The sequence below is a fragment of the Stenella coeruleoalba genome (assembly GCF_951394435.1).
Source record: "Stenella coeruleoalba genome assembly, chromosome: 10".
Taxonomy (NCBI): Eukaryota; Metazoa; Chordata; class Mammalia; order Artiodactyla; family Delphinidae; genus Stenella; species Stenella coeruleoalba.
The window spans coordinates 37556356-37577124 of NC_137156.1; the positions used below are offsets into that span (position 1 = coordinate 37556356).

At 39.8% G+C, this 20769-nt stretch overlaps 1 protein-coding gene across 6 annotated transcripts in view; it reads left to right on the top strand.

Annotated features, from left to right (window-relative positions):
* The window catches only part of BTBD9 (BTB domain containing 9), a 412514-nt gene that overhangs the window by 328112 nt on the left and 63633 nt on the right, over positions 1 to 20769 (top strand). For 4 of the 6 annotated variants that reach the window (XM_079932926.1, XM_079932925.1, XM_079932927.1 and 1 more), the window contains one exon: positions 5601 to 5708. In XM_079932926.1, the coding sequence (XP_079789052.1) occupies positions 5601 to 5708 (108 nt within the window). Of the gene's footprint in view, positions 1 to 2243; positions 2305 to 5600; positions 6605 to 20769 lie in introns of those variants that run through there. The other 2 variants (XM_079932928.1, XM_079932929.1) reach the window with 2 other exon arrangements.

Sequence of the window (20769 nt, forward strand, 5' to 3'; positions counted from 1 at the left end):
GGCTCCCATAGGGACTAAAATCAGATGTTGGAATCCTGCGAGGGACCCAGACAGCCCTCCCTGGGCCATACCATCTGTCTTCTTGCTTCTCACCGCAGATGACTTTCTTTACTTCTTTGAGCTTCTGATGAAAGAGGGTCACTCCAGAATGTCTACATTTTTATCATCATTTTAAGTGAACAGAGCCAATTATGCTAAAATCTTACATAATTCTAAATTTTTGATATGAAATCTGATTGGCCCACCAGGGGTCATATGTCTTCCTGTAATGCAACTGGGTCTACAGAACTCAGGAACCCCCTACATATAACCTCAAGGTTGGGCCAGAAATAGTTCTCAAAGAGAGGAGTTACTGGGACTTCCCTGGCGGTCCATTGGTTAAGACTCTGTGCTTCCACTGCAGGGGGCACAGGTTCAGGAACTAAGATCCTATGCATGCTGCACGGCACGGCCAATAAATAGAGAGAGAGAGAGAGAGAGAAATAAAGAGGAGTTACTACATAAAGGACAGATATACCCCAAAAAACCCCAAACCCCTGTACTGCATAGGCTGTTGCAGAAAATTACAAAATGTTGGAACTAGAAGAGCAACTTGCCTAATGTCACTTAGTCAGTGCTCAATAAATATTTGTTGAATTGTTGAATGGAAGACAATTATTTCTGAAGAACTTAATTTCTGAAGATTTTTAACAAAGAATAGTCTGTGCAAATTTTTGAGGTCAGAAGTAGCTTTGACTTTGAGAGATTGGAAATGGATTTTATGATAAATTATTATTTTATGACTAATATCTTGGCAGTTGATCTTCCCTTAGTTGTCTGTTTTCACCCAAATGGGAAAACTCAGCAAGAGCAGCAGCCTTGACCCCTGGCCTTCCAGTGGAGTCTCCCACGAACAATGGACAGTTAGAAGCAGGCAAAACAGACACTTGCTGCTGATCTAAAAGACACCAATTCAATGGAGAAGCTGTTGATCTCAAGTGTTAAACCTCAGCCATTGTTCACAATCTGGCACAGAATTAATCCCTTAAGAAAAGTATGAAAAAAATGCCATTCAGCACAACATAGTTTGTCATCGCATGCATAATGCAGACTTTCCAATTAGAATGCTATAATTTGGAAACTTTCTTCACAGACTGATGAGAGAGCAATTATTTTAAAAAAGGGAAAACTCAGTCCACTGGGTTTGCCTCAAGTCACTTCTGACTCAAGTCACAAAGACAAGAGTTTTGAAAACATATTCGCTATTGAATTTTGTATCAAAACACCAGCAAGGAGAGCAATTAGTTGCTGTAAACTGAACCCCAGTAATCAATGGTATGCAGCCAGCCAGAGCACTTATGGAAGATGTAAGCAAAATCACATCTGCTAATCAATTTAAAAAAGCCCAGCTCTTCACTGCTTTTCAGGGAAATTCCACAATGAGAATAAGGAAGATGGAGGAGACGGTATTTCATATCACCAGGCATTTCATGCAGTGCTCATTAGGTGGAGGGGTTTGTGGCCACAGCTAAACACAGATTTGAGCTGCATCAATAGATCTTGGCTTGCAGCTTCCTTTATTCAGCCCCTTTGAAAATGGCTTCTGATGTGTGGGTGGGGGGATGTCGGGTATGTTTAAGGAGCTACTCTCAATTAACGTCAGAGGGAGTGTGTCTGTCCTGGGCCAGCTCACCGGGCAGACCTTTTCCGGCAGATTACAAATCGGAAATATTGCTGTGTTGTTGCAGGTGCAAAGATAGGGGAACAGACTTTGCTGGCAGGGAAAGAAGTGAAGGGAATTGGTGGGCTTTACAGTTGTGCCTTATTAGAACAAAATTTCTCTCCATGGGCAAAAAAGAGATTGAGCCAATTTTTCCTTTAGTGTCCTTAAGCTGTGCTTGCTTTTTTTTCAGTTGAATCAACAGAGGGGTTTTCATTCCCGGCTAAGCCTACATTCCAAGCAAATATGCACCCTAGCACATAAATTAGAACCCCTTTCATATAGAGAACAAACTAGTGGCTACCAGTGGGGGGGGAAGGGGAGGGTGAGGGGCAATATAGGGGTAGAGGATTTAAAAATGGCTATTATGGGATTATATGAAATCATGTGTGTGAAATTTTTGAAAATTGTAGAGCACTATAGAATTTGAAGAATCTTTCATTCAATTTAAAGAAAAGAATCTCTCTTAAAAACTCCTATGTGTAGGTGAGTCTGAGCCCTTGCTTGACAACCTGAGATCCATCAGTGTCCCTTTTCCACTCAGGAGTCACCGTGACCCTGCATTTCCAGCCCCCAAGGACTCTTAATAGAGGAATAAAGAGGAGATGTCTCAACTGGTATGTGCACTTGGCTGCTGTTCAGAAAAAAGAATTTAGGCCAGGAGAAATTATTGAGGTAAAGATTGATAGAGTAGGCTAATAAAAATTAGTATCTTCAGCATGCAAACTGTGATAGGCAGTGGATTAATATCCTTTAAATATAAAGGGCATCTTGTAAGTCATTAACAAAAGGATAAATATAAGTAGAAAATGGGTAAAACGTTCAAGTTCAATGATAAGTAAACGACAAATTAAAATAATGAGAGATATTTCATCTATCAAATTGGCAGCATTTTTAAAGGTAATATACAATATTGGTGATGATGCACAGAACAGGCGTTTTTATACACTGCTGGTAATGTGAGTATAAATTGGTGCAGACTGTCGTTGCAGGTGAGGGGACAGGTGTGCAGCTGTTCTATAGTACATATCAAGGCCTCATAAGCCCTGCTCCAGGAGTTCCGCTTCTAGCGACTTTCAAAGGCAATAACCATAGATTTAGCTTAAGAATGCTCATAACAGAGGTTTCATAACAGTGCAATATTATCAACTACGTAAATGTCCAACAGTAAGAGACTAAGTAAATTATGGGACATCCACACAGTGAAATTCTATGAAACCAGTACATATGATGAGGAAGAATATTTGATGATGCAAAAAAAAGATATTCATAATAGGTCATTAAGCAAAGAAGCAATTTGCACCATGTGTATGTGTTTACAAAATTACTGGAATTACAAGTGATCTTCATTTTACCTTGAAAGAAATTGGAGGACTTTATAGAATAAGTTACTGTAACTTTTTCCATGAAACATTTTTCCATGAAAAGTATTTTTCCATGAAAAATATTTTTCCATGAAATATTTGAAGATCTGGTTAGATTTTATCCCAAAAGGGACTGATTATTTTCATTTGGATACACTGGTAGAAGCACTAACTCATGATTATCCAGAATGATATGGATTATGATAAACCTGGCTCTCCATAAATAATCCAAAATTCCATTGGGAAACAGCTTCAACGTCACCTCCCAAAAAGCCTGTTACCAGGGCTGTTCAATAAAGAGAATGGTTAATTATTTTGAAGTTTTTTTTCCTGGTTTTAATCTACTCTGGCAGAGTTATGAATGATTTCAGCCCAGAACATATATGGAACATATGCTATAAACAGAGCCCACATGTTTGGAGTAGAATTTTTTAAAAACAGAGAGATCAACGATCTTTCTAAAAGGTTTATATTCATTCTGAGAGCCAAACATAGAAGCAAAAATTACATTTTTAAAAGTTACTAAGTATAAATTAATATAAGCTAACTGCATAAAAGTGCTGAGAGACTAGAGTAATATTTGAGGAAATGACTAATGAGGGAAATGATTCACTTTCTTATCACGCACACTGGTATAATCTAAAAGTAGAATTATTGGACACTAAAAACAATAGGGTGGATTCCTGTCTGATTGATTCAGAGTACTTTGAGAGATTAAATACTTAGGTGAGTTCAAGAGAATCAGTAGCATGTACAGTATTACACATCTGTTTATGCTTTCCAAAACCTTTTAACAGTTTTCTCTACTTAAAAGATAAATTCTAACCTATTAAGTAGTGTGTACTATCATTGATAGCAAACAAAATTACAATTGAAAATCAGAAACTAAGGGGAAAGCAGAACACAGTGGCATTTCTAATCCTTAGTAATAGCTTTAGAGGTGACACTAAACTGAACTTGTGCAAAGGACTGTCATTGATTGTAATTGCAGGATTAAGGAGAAATAATACAAACTACTTTTGTAGAGTGATGGGTTATAGGTTGTAAACTATGACCCAGATACATAACCTGGGAGTAAAGGAAACATTTGACAGCAGAGTACAGAAAGGGGCTTTGGTCAGGACACCAGGTTGGAACCCTCACTGAGTTTAGATAAACTACTTAACAGCTTTAAGCCTCACTTTCACCATATATAATTTGATGAGAATAATAATGCTTGCTAAGAGGACTTTTGGAAAGATTTAATAAGTTACGTAGAGCATTTAGCATAGGGCCTGGTACATGGTAAGCATTACAGAAACGTTGGCCATTATAATAATAATGATCATTGTTGTTATTGTTACAAATGATCTACTATTTGCTCAGCAAATATTCATTGAGTGTAGGCTCTGTGTGAGAGTCTGTGCCAAGTCCTGCGTGTGGAAAAACCAATAAGACATAGACACTGTCTTCAGGGAGCTCACTCTGTTCTAGCTGGTGGAGGAAACAAATGTGCATGCCCAACTGTAAAGCAATAAGATAGATATCTTGTATGGGAAGGACTTTTGAGGCTGAAATTATAGAAAACAATGATCTCTCACCACAGTGGCACTGTCAGAAGCAAAAGGCTGGACTGTGGTCTGCTCCCATATTATAATATTTAGATTCTTTTTTTATTCTATTTTTAAAATTCAGGAATGACACACATACAGTGCACAAACCTTTTGTGAATAGCTTGATGAATATTTACACATGTATATACCCATGTAACTTCCACTAGATCAAAATTAGCCCATTTCCAGCATCCTAGACGGTTCCCTCACCCTTTCCCAATCATTCCCTCCCCCAGAGGTAACTACCATTCTGATTCCTGTCACCATAGATAAATCTTGTCTCTTTTGAGCTTCAAGTAAATAAAATCACGTAGTCAATACTTTGGTTCTTATCTGAGCTGAAAAGGGGGATAAGAAGAACAGGACCAATATAATCAATTTCTAAGAAATAAGAAGTTTTACTGACGAATATATGTTTGCCTGTATCTCCCAGTCAGGCAGTCTTACGAGAGCTATGCAGAAAGTTTGGTCAGAATGAGAAGGAACCTGAAACATGTTTAAGGTTATTGGGGCATACTAGTAACTACCACTTAGAATACCAATTAGAAAGCACAGATTTCCCCATGAACAGTGGTCTCAAGGGTGTTACCTTTGTTCAGCCCAGCCCAAGAGATGAGAGCTGGAAGAATCAGGAAGGAGGATTTGGTGACATCTCCCTGATAAGCCAATCAGAAGATCTTTGCTACTTGGGGGACAGAGGCCGCCTGGGGTTGGGTGACTTGTGAAATAAATTTTTAAAGAAACAAGCCTCTCACTGCAGGCTGACTCCACCTTCTCCCAGCATGCTTTCGTTGGGGATTCACTTTCTTTCTTTAGTCCTGGAAGTGTGTGGGCAAAGAAGACAGGTTGGAAGGCTAGAGTAGACATAGATCCCCTCACGCACACAGCCTAAGGAAAGAGCCAGGTGGAGCATTCACAGCATTCTTATGTTTTCCTCCTGTTCAGGTTATTACTGTGGGACTGTGACGATCGGAGCTATAGCTACTACGTCGAGGTTTCCACCAACCAGCAGCAGTGGACCATGGTAGCCGACAGAACTAAAGTCACCTGCAAGTAAGTTACATCCTTCAGGAATTTATGCCACTTTAAAAAGACAATCTTTCCACTGGATTCAGAAGGTTCCAATGAAGATTCATGGGGTCACCAAATTATATTCTTCTTTGGAGGTTAAAACATTCTAATGATCCTTTACTTCAGTTTTGACTATTAAGTACTTGGATGAGAATTTACTTTATATGACCAAAGAAGCATTTCTTATTTTGTGGTTTTAACTTAATTTTTAAAAATGGCATGTATCTAGGCAGGGAAAACAAAGACACTTTTCACATGCAATCCTCTCTCAGGTCCTTGCCCCACATCCCATACTACCCCTTCGGGACTTTTTTCTTCCTTAGTGATTTTTGCTGATGCAATACACACTTTAGTAGTATTCTGAGACTCTCACCTATTCCCCACCCTCATATCATTCTCAGGGTTACCTTTAAATATTTATTTCATCTCCATGTTAGTTACACTGTTACCTAAACTAAGGAAAGTTTGTATCTTAGGTCTCCTGTGGGAAACAGAAACGTTTCATGCATATGGCATTGGGGCTCTGTTTGACCTTACCTGGTTATGGGTGAAGCCAGGCAGAAGGATTCTGAGTTCTGACCAGCTTAGAATCATGCTAAGAATGAATATAACCACCACTCAGATTGAAATTAGCACATCTGCAGCATCCTAGAAGCTTCCCTCATACCTTTTCCCAGTCATTGCCTGAAAAGAGCTCAGTGCCTTTTTGTGTAGAGCCAGATGCTGTGGGAGGCAAGATAAAGCAAATAGCTGAGATTTCTTTTTTTTATTTTAATTGAGATATGATTCCCATACCATAGAATTCACCGTTTTAAACTGTACAATTTAGTGGGTTTTAGTATGTTCAGAGTTGTGCCATCGTCATGACTAGCTACTGTTCCAGAACATTTTCACCACCCCAAAAAGAACCCTCCTGCCCATTAGCAGTCTCCCCACTTCCCTCCAGAGCCCACAGCTCCAGCATCCAGTAATCTGCTTTCTGTCACTATGGATTTAAGTATTCTGGACATTTTATATAAATGGAATCATATAGTATATGATCTTTTGCTCCAGCCTCCTTTCACTTAGTATAATGTTTTCACGGTTCATTCATGTTATAGCATGTATCAGTACTTCACTTCCTTTTTATGACTGAGTAGTATTCCATAATATAGGAATATATATAGCACATTTTGTTTATCCATTTATCAGCTGATGAACATTTGAATTGTTTCTACTTTTTGGCTATTATGAGTATTGCTGCTATGAACGTTCCTGTACAAGTTTTTGTGGGAACATATGTTTTCAGTTCTCTTGTATATATACCTATGAGTGGAATTGTTGGGTCTTATAGTAACTCTATGTTTAAGTTTTTGAGGAACTGCCAAACTTGTCCACAACAGCTGTACCATTTTGCATTCCTACCAGCAGTGTAACAAGGTTTCAATTTATCCACATTCTTGCCAGTACTTGTTATTGTCTATCTTTTTGTTCATAGCCATCCTAGTGGGAGTGAAGTAGCATCTCATAGTGGTTTTGATTTGCATTTTCCTGATGGCTAATGATGTTGAACATCCTTTCAAGATTTCATAATAGCATTAATGATGGCTTGTTTGATGCAATGTCTGACATCCTCACCATTATTATTATAGTAATTTTATAGCATGTTTGTATTGGTTAGGGTAACATATGCTGCTGTAACAAATAGTGGCTTCAGTATGTCAGTGGCTTAACACAGTAGTGTACTTCTCAATCATAAGTATTCCTGGTTGTCAAGTGGCTCTTCACAGATGATTGAGGAACCCAGGTGTCTTCCTTCTTGTGGTTCTGCCATCATCTAGGGCCTCATCAGCATCATTTGCATCTAACTGATAGATGGGGAAAGAGCAGAGAGAAGGTAAACCTGGATCTGAACAGCCTTGGCCTGGGTATAGTAAACATCACTTCCACTTGCATTCCACTGGGGAGAACTAGTCAGTTGCCACACTACATGCTAGTAGGACTAGGAAACGTAGTCAGCTCCCGGCTGGGCAGCCACTTCTCAGTGGATTGCAGATCTTGTAGCCATCTCTACCATACCAGAAGAAAACTAACAATTATTTAGTAACTAGTATTCCTTTACCTGCATGTATTTTATCTTATTCTGTCCTGAATACAAAACACCTTGTGTGGGATATTGTCCTCATTTTATAAAAGAGAGAATGAAGGGCTCTTTCTCTGGTACCACATTCCCTCCTAGAACCCAAAGCATTGCTAAACCAAGGTGGATGATGAAAACTGGGAAATGAAGTGATTCTCTTATTTCCAAGCTCCCAGAACCCTTTTTATACACTAGGAAGGCCTTCAAGGCCCATGAACAACCACCCATTTATCTTTCCAGAGTCATTGCTTATTGGGCATACAGCTCACAAACCAGACCCTCTCTGCCTCATCTTTTACATATCTCACTGATTACCATCACCCATCTCTTCTGTCATTTTATGAGTTATAAATTGGATTCCTCATCTCTTTTATGTCCTCCTGTTGAAGGTGTTATACAACTGGGTTTTCAACAAGAACTGGTTGACTAACTACTGACAAAGTACATATAATGATTTTATATTTATTTAAATGGATTTTTCTTGATTCAAAAACCCATTCACTCATTAGACCCTCTCCCAGTAGCCTTGCATTAAGTCATCAGCATCTTTTTTTTTCTCTTTTTAATTTTTTGTTTCCATTAGTTGGTGGGTTTCAATAATATAAGTGTTTTTAACCTTGTATGTTAGCACTTAGATACTATAGCAGTAAGTGTTTTACAAATTAATAAATAATATATTAGAAGAACAAGAGTAGTAGCAAGAAGGCGAGTGCCTATTAATCCTCTAGGAATCAATGGAGCCAAAGGTTATGATTTAATGTTTATAGACATAACCTGAATCTATTGTGCCTCCCATTTTTGAGTTAGTTCTTAGAAGTTGTATTGATTGGCCAACAAGTTCATTCGGGCTTTCCTGTAACATCTTATGGAAGATATGTAGATGATAAAAGAAGAAAGCCCTTCCTTTTGAACTAATGTCCTCCAGAGCAGTCCTCAAGAGAGGATCCTATTAGCTTCAAGTATTGTAGCCTGTTTTTTCTGTGTGTGTGTGTTTGTTTTTTTTTGCGTTACGCGGGCCTCTCACTGTTGTGGCCTCTCCCGTTGCGGAGCACAGGCTCCGGACGCGCAGGCCCAGTGGACATGGCTCACGGGCCCAGCTGCTCCATGGCATGTGGGATCTTCCCGGACTGGGGCACAAACCCGTGTTCCCTGCATTGGCAGGCGGACTCTCAACCACTGCGCTACCAGGGAAGCCCTGTAGCCTGCTTTTTAGTGAAGTAAAGTATGCAAGTCATGTTATAAATGAAATTCTATAGGACCATTAGAAATCAATAGCCCTGCCTCTTGATAGCATTCTACCTAGTCAAGAAATCAGAGGACAGATTTTTGCTGTCCTCTGAAAAAGACCTAGGGAGTGAAATTCTCCAATGTCTTCCTATAAATTCCTGCTCCTGGGTTAGGATAGTTTCCTTTTTTGGCCTGCTACAGTTGAAGCTTTCAGGATAAAGGCTCATTTTCTGTCATACATAATCCTGTTTTTATATTGACTGATTAGGGGGTTTTCCCAGCTTATTGAGATGTAATTGATATATAACGTTGTATAAGGTTAGACTGTGCAACACAGTGATTTGGTATATGTATACATTGCAAAATGATCACCACAGCAAGTTTACCATCCATCACCTCACCTAGTTATAATTTTATTTCTTATGGGGAGAACTTTTAAGATCTACTCTCTTAGTAACTTTGAAATATACAATGTACTGTTAACTGTAGTCACCGTGGTGTACATTATATCCCCAGAACATATTTATCTTATAATAGGAAGTTTGTACCTTTTAACCACCTTCTCCCATTTCCCTCACCCCGCCCCGCCCAGTGCCTGGCAGCCATCAGTCTTTTCTGTTTCTATGAGTTTGTTTGTTTAAATTTCACAGATAAGTGAGATCATACAATATTTGTCTTTCTGTGTCTGAGTTACTTCACTTAGCATCATGCCCTCAAGATTTATGTATGTTTTCACAAATGTATCAGCTGATTTTATAAAATTACTTTTTGTTCTCTTTTTTCACATAATCTATTCCTATACCTTTTAACCTTATTTTACTTTCTTTAGAAAATAAATTATTTATTTTTGGCTGCGTTGGGTCTTTGTTGCTGTGCGCAGGCTTTCTGTAGTTGCGGCAAGCGGGGGCTACTCTTCATTGCAGTGCACGGGCTTCTCATTGTGGTGGCTTCTCTTGTTGCGGAACACGGGCTCTAGGCATGCAGGCTTCAGTAACTGCGGCATGTGGGCTCAGTAGTTGTGGCTTGCAGGCTGTAGAGCACAGGCTCAGTAGTTGTGGCGCACGGGCTTAGTTGCTCCGCAGCATGTGGGATCTTCCTGGACCAGGGCTCGAACCCGTGCCCCCTACATTAGCAGGTGGATTCTTAACCACTGCGCCACCAGGGAAGTCCCTTATTTCACTTTTTAATCATTGATTCCTTTTCTCTACTGTCTTCTAAATTGCTGAACCCTAAATCTGTATCAGTACAGTAAAATACTAACATCAGTTTTTCTTTTTTTATTATAAATGTAAAACATGCCCATGGAAAGTTATTTTCAACAGTCCAAGAAGATATAAGTGAAAAGTAAATTTTTACCCTCCCATCTTCTGTTTCATTCCTCAGAAGTAACTACTTTTGACTTTTTTTAGTTTTTATAACTTCTCAATTATAAATAATATTTTTATATCTCTATTTATCAACTTCACTAACTCCTTGGTATAAAAATAAATGAGGAATTTAGCTCACTTAACCACTCCTCATTTTTTGTTAGTTATGTTTTTCTTTTTAGTTCTACTATTACTTACCTTTTAAAATTAAACAATGTACTTAAACCTCTATTTTTTGATCCATCAATTGGGGATAGTGTATCTTGACTCCCTACTATGTTAGTGAAGAAATTACCACCCCTACATTTCCCTCTGTCTCTCCTCATCTGTTAGCTGTCCCACCTCATTGACATTGTGAAGATTTTTGATATTATTTTCTGTTTGACTTATTTAAATCTTCCATGTGTTGGCTCTAAACTGATCCTGAAAAGGGAAAACCACTGAGAACTCATTATAATATTATGATTATATAAACATTGCTCCCTACAGATCTAGTAATTCATTGGCTCTGTAGTGAGGGAAATGCTGTTCAACGTCATTGAACTTGTGCCCCTCTTAGAAGAATTGTGCTGTGTTCAGATCACAGATTCGATTTTCTTACAAGTGCTCAGAAGTATTCCACAAATGATAAATAACTAGCTTCATATTAGCCAGCTTTTTGTTTTCCTGGAGTTCCTAATTGCCTCTTTTTCCTGTTATAGAAGTTCTGAAGCATACTTTTGTTCGCTGGTTAATTTTTTTCCCCTTTTTTTAAATTGACGTATAGTTGATGTACAATATTACATAAGTTACAGGTGTACAATATAGTGATTCACAATTTTTAAAGGTTATCCTCTATTTGTAGTTATAAAATATTGGCTATATTCCCTGTGTTGTACAGTATATCCTTGCAGCTTATCTTATACATAATAGTTTGTACCTCTTAGTTCCCTACCCCTATATGGTCCCTCCTCCCCTCCCCACTGGTCTCTGTATCTTTTTTTATTATTATTATATTTAAAATTTTTTTTATTTTTTGGCTGCATTGGGTCTTCGTTGCTACACACGGGCTTTCTCTAGTTGTGGTGAGTGGGGGCTATTCTGTTGCAGTGTGCGGGCTTCTCACTGAGGTGGCTTCTCTTGTTGCAGAGCACGGGCTCTAGGTGTGTGGGCTTCAGTAGTTGCAGCACACAGCCCTAGAGTGTGCAGGCTTCAGTAGTTGTGGCGTGTGGGCTCAGTAGTTGTGGCGCATGGGCTTGGTTGCTCCACAGCATGTGGGATCTTCCCAGACCAGGGATCAAACCCATGTCCCCTGTACTGGCAGGAGGATTCTTAACCACTGCGCCACCAGGGAAGTTCCTCTTCTCTGTATCTTTGAGTCTGTTTTTTTTCTTTCACTAGTTTGTTGTATGTTTTAGCTTCCACATATAAGTGATACCTTACGGTATTTGTCTTTCTCTGTCTGACTTATTTCACTTAGCATAATATCTTCCAAGTCCATCCATGTTGTTGCAAATGGCAAGATTTCATCCTTTTTATGACTGAGTAGTACTCCATTGTGTGTGTGTGTGTATCACAGCTTCTTTATCCATTCTTCTGTTGATGGACACTTAGGTTGCTTCCATATCTTGGTAATTATAAATAATGCTGCTATGAACATTGGGGTGCATGTATCATTTCGAATTAGTGGCTTTGTTTTTTTCGGATATATACCCAGGAGTGGAATTGCTGTGTCATATGGTAGTTCTATCTTTAGTTTTTTGAGAAAACTCCATACTGTTTTCCACTGTGGCTGCAGCAGTTTACATACCATCATTGGTTAATTTTTGAACAGACTGCTTCCTAGGCCTACTCTACAGCTGTGATCTTTTTGTAGAATGTGGGTAAAGGGGTAATAAAACCCTTTTTCCTTTGCAGGAGATATTGTCCTTTGGCCCAGTTACCTTTCTAGATCTCTTCCCCTGAAAATCTGATCGAAGTGGAATGTCAGCTGGGTTATTAGGGCAACATTGCTTATGATAAAAATCACCCTTGATTGGTCAGTTGCATCTGGCTGGGAGGACTTTTAATATCTCCTTGGAAGTCATAGCTTTGGGTTTCCTGAGTGTGATAACTTGTGACTAGACATGTCCCTCATGAAAGTTCTGGGATCTGTGTTTATGGAACTGTTACAAGAGATATTATTTTCAATTTGAAATATAAGGCTTCTAGACCAGAGAGGCCCACACCTGCCCAGAGTAAGTCTGTACACTCACCTGAGCTGTGTCACTTGCATGCCAGCAGGAATAACTCCTGTACATTTGTATGGACTGCTACAAGGACTCCCCCTGAGGAGGAATGCCTGCTGCTACCCTGGTGGCACAGTCTTTTCTCTTCTCTCTCCTGGGTGAATTTGAAGCCAAATATGACTTGATTGGATCTTAGTTAAGAAGATCCCTTATGAGCATTGCACAGAGTAAATCTATAGGTAATTTATTCAGAAAGGGTATGTGGAAGGCAAATTTTCAGAATACTTGCATACCTGAATCATAATTTAACTGGATATAGAGTTCAGTTCCTTCAGAATTTTGAAAGCTTGGATTTATTGCCATCTATCATCTAATGTTGCTGATGAGAAATCCGATATAATCAGATTCTTATTCTTTGTAGTAATTTATTTTTCCCTACAGAAGCCTTTAGGATCTTCTCTTCATTCTTGGAGGTCTTAAATTTCACACTGGTATGGCTGGATGTGGGTCGTTTTCCTTCCATCCTGCTCAGTTTGCTATCATATGGAAATCTGCCCAATTTCCCTCAGATTTATGAATAATGTTTCATCCACCTACCATTTTCTAGAAATTCAACAAAATCTTGATTTGCTAATAGCCTTCTTTTGAGTTTGCAACACTATTATGAAGGTATCTCCTTTGTACTTCTTTGATGTCACCTCACTGGTTTCCAGGAAGGGAGCAAGGTAAATGTGCCTATAATGTTGGCCATCTTGAACTTGCAGTCCCAGAAGCTCTACTGCATGGGCTGTTGATACTCCCCAGTGACCCCACGTCCTTCCCCTTTCCTTCCTTGTGCCTGGCTGCGTTTCTCCTGTGTTATGCAGCTGTCTTGTTTCCTGCCAGCATGTGCTCCTTACATATTGACCTCCTACATGTTCATTTTTTAACTGTTTCTTCACTTTGTCTTGGTTCCATTGACTAATAATTCTGTCTGCCAAAGTGTTAGTGATGTAGGCCGTCATCTGTCCAAGACTGTGCCCCCTTGGCAAACATTTTGGCAAATATAAAAAATTAGATATAAAAAATAGGGTAATGCTGAAGATTTTCTTTTTCCACTTGAGATTTCTGTGGTTCTAATCTGGAACTACCTAGTGTCTCTAGATTTTAGTCTGATTTTCTCACAGACTGTCCATCTGCCTGCCAGATATACTAACCAGATTTCCTTTTGAGTAAATTTTCTTCCCTAGCCTAAGTGGTCATTAAAATGATGTTGTGAAGAGTTTTTAGGGAATTCACTGGCAGTCCAGTGGTTAGGACTCCGAGCTCTCACTGCCAAGGGCCCGGGTTCGATCCCTGGTTAGGGAACTAAAATCCCATAAACCATGTGGCATGGCCAAGAAAAACCAAAAAAACAAAAGAAACAGAGTTTTTAATAACTTAAGAAAATACTTATACAAGATTTTTTAAACAGGATACAAAATTATAGAATTAATAATCACAAGTAGGAAAAAAAAACAATGGAAGAAGAAAGCCAGAAGGAAATATGCCAAAATGTTAATAATGGTTGACTTTGTATATTGGGATTAGGGAAATTATTTCTAGTTTCCTACATTTTTGACCAATTTACGTGTACTTCTTTTAAAATCAAAAGGAAAACTTTATTTGAAAAAGATTTTTTTTTTTCTAGCTGCTGCCATAAATGTAGAGATTTGTCCTTGACATTATTTGAGTAGCATTTGCTGGCAGAGTGGCATGGTTTATTTACTGTCAGCGATAAATTAAAGAAATTAAATAAGTGCTGTACATAGCAATATCCTAGCAGCTTTTCAGAACCTTGAAGTCACTTACCCTAAGCACAAGTGCTTCCCTGAAAAGGACACCTGAGCCACATTTTCCTTATGCTTCTCCCCGTGGGCCTCTCAGAGCCCAGTTCTCCAAGAGTACTTCTTCCTTTCGTCTTTCCCCAGGACTTCAGAAGACCATTTCCACTTGGGTTTCCCCACTCAGAGGGGCCTGGCCTACTTGAGACCGTGGAACACTACCTTGGATCAGGCAATTTCTATAGCATCCTAACTTTAGAAAGTTTCTCCCCTGGGCCTTCCCTGAGAAGCACTTTGACAGTCTCTATGTCACCTGGAAAAGCTCGTCTGCTCCCTGTACTTCAGCCTGACAGTGTTCGTATCTGAGAAACAGTGTGTCCCCTTTGCTGAATGTTCTGTCATTTAGTCCTGGGGAGGGGCAACATTCTGTTCTGGGGTCTGTTTCTATTTATTCGCTAGGAATCTTAGAATGAGAAGTCATGATTCTTTCTCTAAGTGCTGCAGTGGTTGAGGACAAGGGGATAAATTAAAGGTGGAGAGTCACAGCCTCAGTAGACTCTGCCAAAGTGTAGCAAGATTGAAAAACAGGACATTTAAACCTAGACTGTTTATTTACCTTGCTGCATCTTCTTTGCCATTGTTAGTGATAAAGTTGAAAAAGCTTCCTTTCCACCAGCTTTGTTTCTTAGGTTGGCACTTAACAAAACGAAAATCTTGGGTCAGTTCCAGGAGTTCACTGCTAATCATGTTACCTGGGGTTGTGTGTAGAGGGCTTGGGGTCACTAATGTGATGCAACAGAAAGAAAGTGGGATTTAATGGAGAAAATAACTTCACCGTTGAGACTGCTGATGAGAAGAAGTTCCTGTTTAGTGTCAAGTTTTAGTTTCCAGGATGGGATTGCAGATCTTGGCTGTTGCATAGGTCCTGTATTGAAATATTACCATTTTTTGTGAGTCTGCCGTGGTAATGGCTGGGCTGCCCTCCTCAGATCCCCTTCCCTGAGCAGCTGGAGGGGTGTCCTTGCTGCTCCTTCTTGAAGCGTGAGCCAGTTAATGGGCTCTGGTTATGTAATTGTCACTTTTAAAATGTTCAATGGAGATTTTATTTTTCTCTTTTCATACTTAATTCCATTTCTCTACACAGCATTTGACAGCAATGAAAAAAGCTAGTCATGTTCTTTCCTGTGTTTTTTTTTTTAAAGGGCAAACATTGGTGTTAATTTTGTCAAGAGTTTTAGAGCTTGAATGATAGAGAAACATGTATCTGTAAGAGGAATGGCAAAAAAAATGAAAAAAAAAAACCACCAGAATTCAGATAAAACACAGAGGATAAAGTCTGGTACTAGGCAGACCCCTGTGTTAATGATGAAGTATCAGAGCCTGCCTTGTGGAAGGCATCTATCTGTTAGACCAGACTTGGAAACACTTGTTAATCATACTTTTGTTTATGGGGTTATGAAGTAGCCGGAGTAGATGAATATTTTGGAATAAAAAACATCAAAAGGAGTCAGTCACTTATCCTTGCATGTCTAGAGAAGGGATTTACCTTTTGTATTGCAGAAACTTTTTAAGGAAAAGTTTACCCCTGTGTTGGAAGCCACATGGAAAGTAGATTTTGATGCTAAGTGTGTGAACTGAGTTGTAAGTTTAGAGCTATTGGCAGTTCTGTGGACCACCAGGGGAGAGGCTTCTCCCCACCCAGAACATTTGACAGGTGACGGCTCTGGAAGGAAATGAAGTCCTCTTGGATAGCCAGTGATCAGGAGAGAAAAGCTGAGAGCTCTTTTCCCTCTTCCTTGCTTAAACAAGGAGCCATGTTATTCTGTGAGGATAATAATTTTTCCATGTCTATTATTTAAAAAAAAAAATGAGGCATGCCTCAATAAAACTTTCTCAGTGAGCTGTGTGAGTACACTTAAAACGTACGTAGTCAGAAAGATTTTTTTTTATGGAAATAGCTTTCATATTAATATTATAGTCCAGATGACAAAGATAAGTCAAGACCACCTAGTCCAGCTAGCATCATCTGTCTCCTCTCTGCTCTGCTAACTGACCCCTCGACCTTCTCTCTGTACCCTCCCTCAAGTTTACCTCACTTACTGTAGCCAGAGTGGCATTTTTCAAGCACAACTCTTGTACTATATCTGCTTAGAACCCTTAACTGGCTTCCCATTGTTTTCTGGGTAAAGACCATGATTCTTCACGTGGCCTAGAGGGCCTACACAACCTGCCCCCCTCCTGCCTCTCCAGACTTATTCTGCATCACCCTCCCTGTGCTCCCCATGTTCACATCAGCCTAGCTTCCTCTCACATCCCACCACATGTCATACTCTGTCCTCCCACAGAGCCTTTGCACATGCCATGGCCTCTCTCTGGAGCCCACACCCCTGCCCTTTGTCTGGTTAACCCTTATTATCCTTTTGTTCTCAGCTCAAGTCCACTTTCTCAGGAAGTCTGCCCTGACCACCTGTGGCGATCCTTGTTTGTTATTCCCTCTCAGAGAACCGAGCTTCTTTCCTTTGCAGCTGATACTACAGTTTGCACTGACACTTTGCTTAGCAAGGTTATTAAATTACTGTTGTTCTTCCCCTATAGAATGTAAGCACCATCAGAGCAGGGATTTGGTCTGTTTCACTCACTCTTAGCCATGGTCGCCTAGCAGGGACCTGGCACTTGTATTGTTTGAATGAATGAATGGATGAGTGCTACCACTCTGTCTCCAATCATGCATGCATGTTGGTTTCTTTTGTCCTCCTGTCTGGAGCTCTTGTGATCAACAGGACTCAGTCAGGACCTCTGTCCATCCCAGCTCAGATGCTGTCACATAGAACAAGGAAGAGTTTGTGGGCGAAAATAAAAGTTGTTTGTTGCCCTGATAATGTAGTCCCTGTAGACTAGAAATGTGTCTTCCCAGCATCCTGTTATTAATCCATTATTGATCTGTCATCCTTGATTCATTTATAGCCTTATTCCACAGCTTCAGTTATTGCCAGAGTTTAGTTTTCTCTGGTCTCCACCATCTATCCTTGCCCCTCAAGTTAATGACTTAGATCCCCCAGTAACAGTTTATCACTTGAGATTGGTTACTGGCTGAAAGTCCATTACTTTTATTTTTAAACACTCACAGAGAGAGTTAAGTTTTTCTTTATGGAGGAGCTGAGTGCTTTAAAAACTGTTTGCCAGCTGTGTCCCTTTTACTTTGGAAATTGATTTGATTTAAAATTCCAAATTTGAAAGGTTAATATGTCTCAGTTGTTTCTCTGGATTTTCAGAGTAAAAGGTTAAAAAATTTAAAAAAAAAAACAAAAAAAACTGGCCTTAATCTCTGAGGTGGAACTCTAAACCACTTGGTAAGGCACTCCGTGTGCCTCTCCCAGCAGGGTTAGAGTTTGTTCCACAGAACAGGTCTCACTCTGGGATCCTGGAGCTCTGGATCCCTCCCGTGGTATTAGGATGGCTTTCAGAGAGTCCAGACAGGTGCTTGGGAGGCACCCGCCCCCCCCCCGCTTACCGTGACCAACCCTTGATTAACCCCTTCCCTGAGATAGGCATTGCCAATAATACAATGCCGTCTGCCCCCCTCCCCTGGGCCTCTAGTCAGAGTCACATAACCCTGAGTAGGCAAGCAAACTGGGCACCTAAAGACACCAGAATAACAGTTGTCATAGAAATCCATTTATTAAAATGAATGGTCAGCATGTGATCTGCAAAAAAGGAAAGCAGAGCCTATTTGTTGGTCAGTGAACAAACGCAGCAGGAAGGAAAGTCAGTGTAGTTTTGACCATATCTTCTTAGAATGACCTGCCTCAGTTTGTCCTGGGGTGGAATGAGAAGTGCTGTCTTGGTAATCATGCCACGATTAACGCTGACTCAGCCGAATCCCAGAGTGCTAAGAGGCTGGTGTTTTCTTCCTAGGTTAAAAAAAAGAAGGGGGGTGGGGAAAGTGTTCCTGTGAACTCAGGTGACCAGCATGCACATAGAATTCATTTTTAGAGCTAAAAGGGCCCTCTTCCTTTGCTATCTGATTCATTTTCTTGGCTTCAGGGGTCTTTTCCATTCATATTTTCTATTAAATGTTGGCCCCTTCTAGAATGGCTTCTCAAACTCAGTTTGTCTAAACCTAGGCTCATCATCATTTTCCCCATAAAGCAGCCCCTCTCTTGATGTCCCTGCTCATGTTGGTGGTAGTACAACTTCTCCAGGACATCTCTTGCCCCTTTGGTTCTTTCTTCTTTGCCTTCCACAGCCAGTCAAGTACCATGTCTTTGGTTTACACCATGTCTTCCTTTATTCTATTCCCTATGTTGCCTCCATCTTAATTCAGACCTTCATACGTCTCTCCCAGAATATTATAGTGGCCTCGAGTGGACTTCCCTCAATCTATACTCTGCATCCCTTGCTGTTCCGGTGTCTGGAACACTGTTGCTGGGTTCGTCGGGCTGTGATTCCTTATTCCCCTGTACAGGCACCTCCAGTGCCTGAGAAAAGCCTCAGATCCTTTCCTGCGTCATCTTCTATTTCTGTATGACCAGCTTTCCCCAAACTTCTTGTTTTCAAATATTCTGTCCCGCTGTTAGTCCTCATGCCCAGATTTCAAATATATAATTACCATATCTCTCTGACTCTTGCCAAACTTTCTAACCTTTATCTCTTTAATTCTGTCTTTACAGGTATCCTACTTAAACTTTCAGTCTGGTCTAATTACTATTGCCAAATAAGTCAGTGTCTTAGATCAGCTAATTATCTTTGTTTCCGCTGGCTGATCTTCATGTCTCTACCCATCCTCTGTTCCCTTCAAGACCCAGCTAGAAATGCTCTGTGAGTTCTTCCTTGATCTTTCTCCTCCCGAATGTAAGTAACTGCTCCATTAGCTGAATGCCCACTGTAACTTGTTTACATCTAAGTTGATAACATTCACTTTTTCTTAGATCTGTTTCAGAGAAGGGAGGAAATAAGGGGCTAGGCTGGGAGGAAGTTTGCTTTCTAAAAATCTAGCCATTTTTCAAGGTGCAATGGTATCACCCCACCCCCCACAGAAGTACAGGCCAGATTTTCTCAGAGTAGCCTCTACAGTAGTTCATAGGTCTGTCATCAAGTCCGTAGCCTGAACAACTTTGATTGAGTCATATTTGTTGAACAACCCTAGTAGGTAGAGGCTACCTTGTAAAGGAAAATACTGAGGAACCAGGAAGACATTTCTCCTCTGAAGGAACTTACAGACTCTATACAACTTCTGAATGTTTGGGAGCCATCGCAACACCCCCCCACCCCCACACAGAATGTAAAATATAAAACAGTATCCTATAATCATAAAATATTGTGACTCAAAGTACCTTGGAAATCATAGTCCAAGCCTCTCAGTTTACACATGAGCCTCTCAGTTTACACATAGTCCAAGCCTCTCAGTTGACACAAGCCTCTCAGTTTACACTTGCCTTTCCCAAGTCTTCATCTAATGAAAGGGTCCAGATCTCCTGATTCTGAGTCCCCTTTTCCCAGAATTTTGCGTGGCCTATAAGACCATAGGAAAAAACAGACATATAAGGGCTGTAAGAATATAGACATGGTCAGAAAGTGGCATGGGGTTAGGGAAATTTTTCTGGAAAAAAGCACGTGAGCCTACCCACCTACTACTGGCCTACACGGTAGCTGGGAAAACTGGTAATTTCCTGACCAAAGGGACCTATGAACTTCAGATTTAAAAATCAGATAGACATACAAGTCAGAAATAGACTCATCTTCAAGAAGGTATGATGAGGACTATAGATTACAAAGAAATCCACTTACATTTTCATATAGTTTCCTACCTTGCTATCACTACTACTTTCTCCACACAGTATTAATTTGACCAGCTTATTAATGTTTAATCTAATGTTTGTAATGAGCACTTGTATCATAATTCATACTTTAAAACTTGATTTTAAAAGTATAGTCTCTAAACCAGATTACCTAGGTCTTCATTATCCGGGTTTAGAGTTATTAGCCTCTGTTTTTCTTCCCTTTTTCTTCCTATTGCCTACTTTAAAAAAAATCATTACATTGTTCATTAAGCCATTTATTAGACTATTTCCTTCTACCAAAAGAGACTTGCATGTGTGTTTTTCATGTTTTAAGTCAAGATCCATGAAGCATATTTTCCCCACAATTGACATTTTCTTTTCATGATCCCTTGACATGGAATGTAAGTGAATTTCACCATGGTGGTTGTAAATTATGTACTGAGTTGTCAGTAACACACATTTCTTACAAAGTTTTAAAGTGTAGTTTTAGAGTGGTGATCATCTGGAATTGCACACATTTACCAGATGTTTTGGAAGGAGT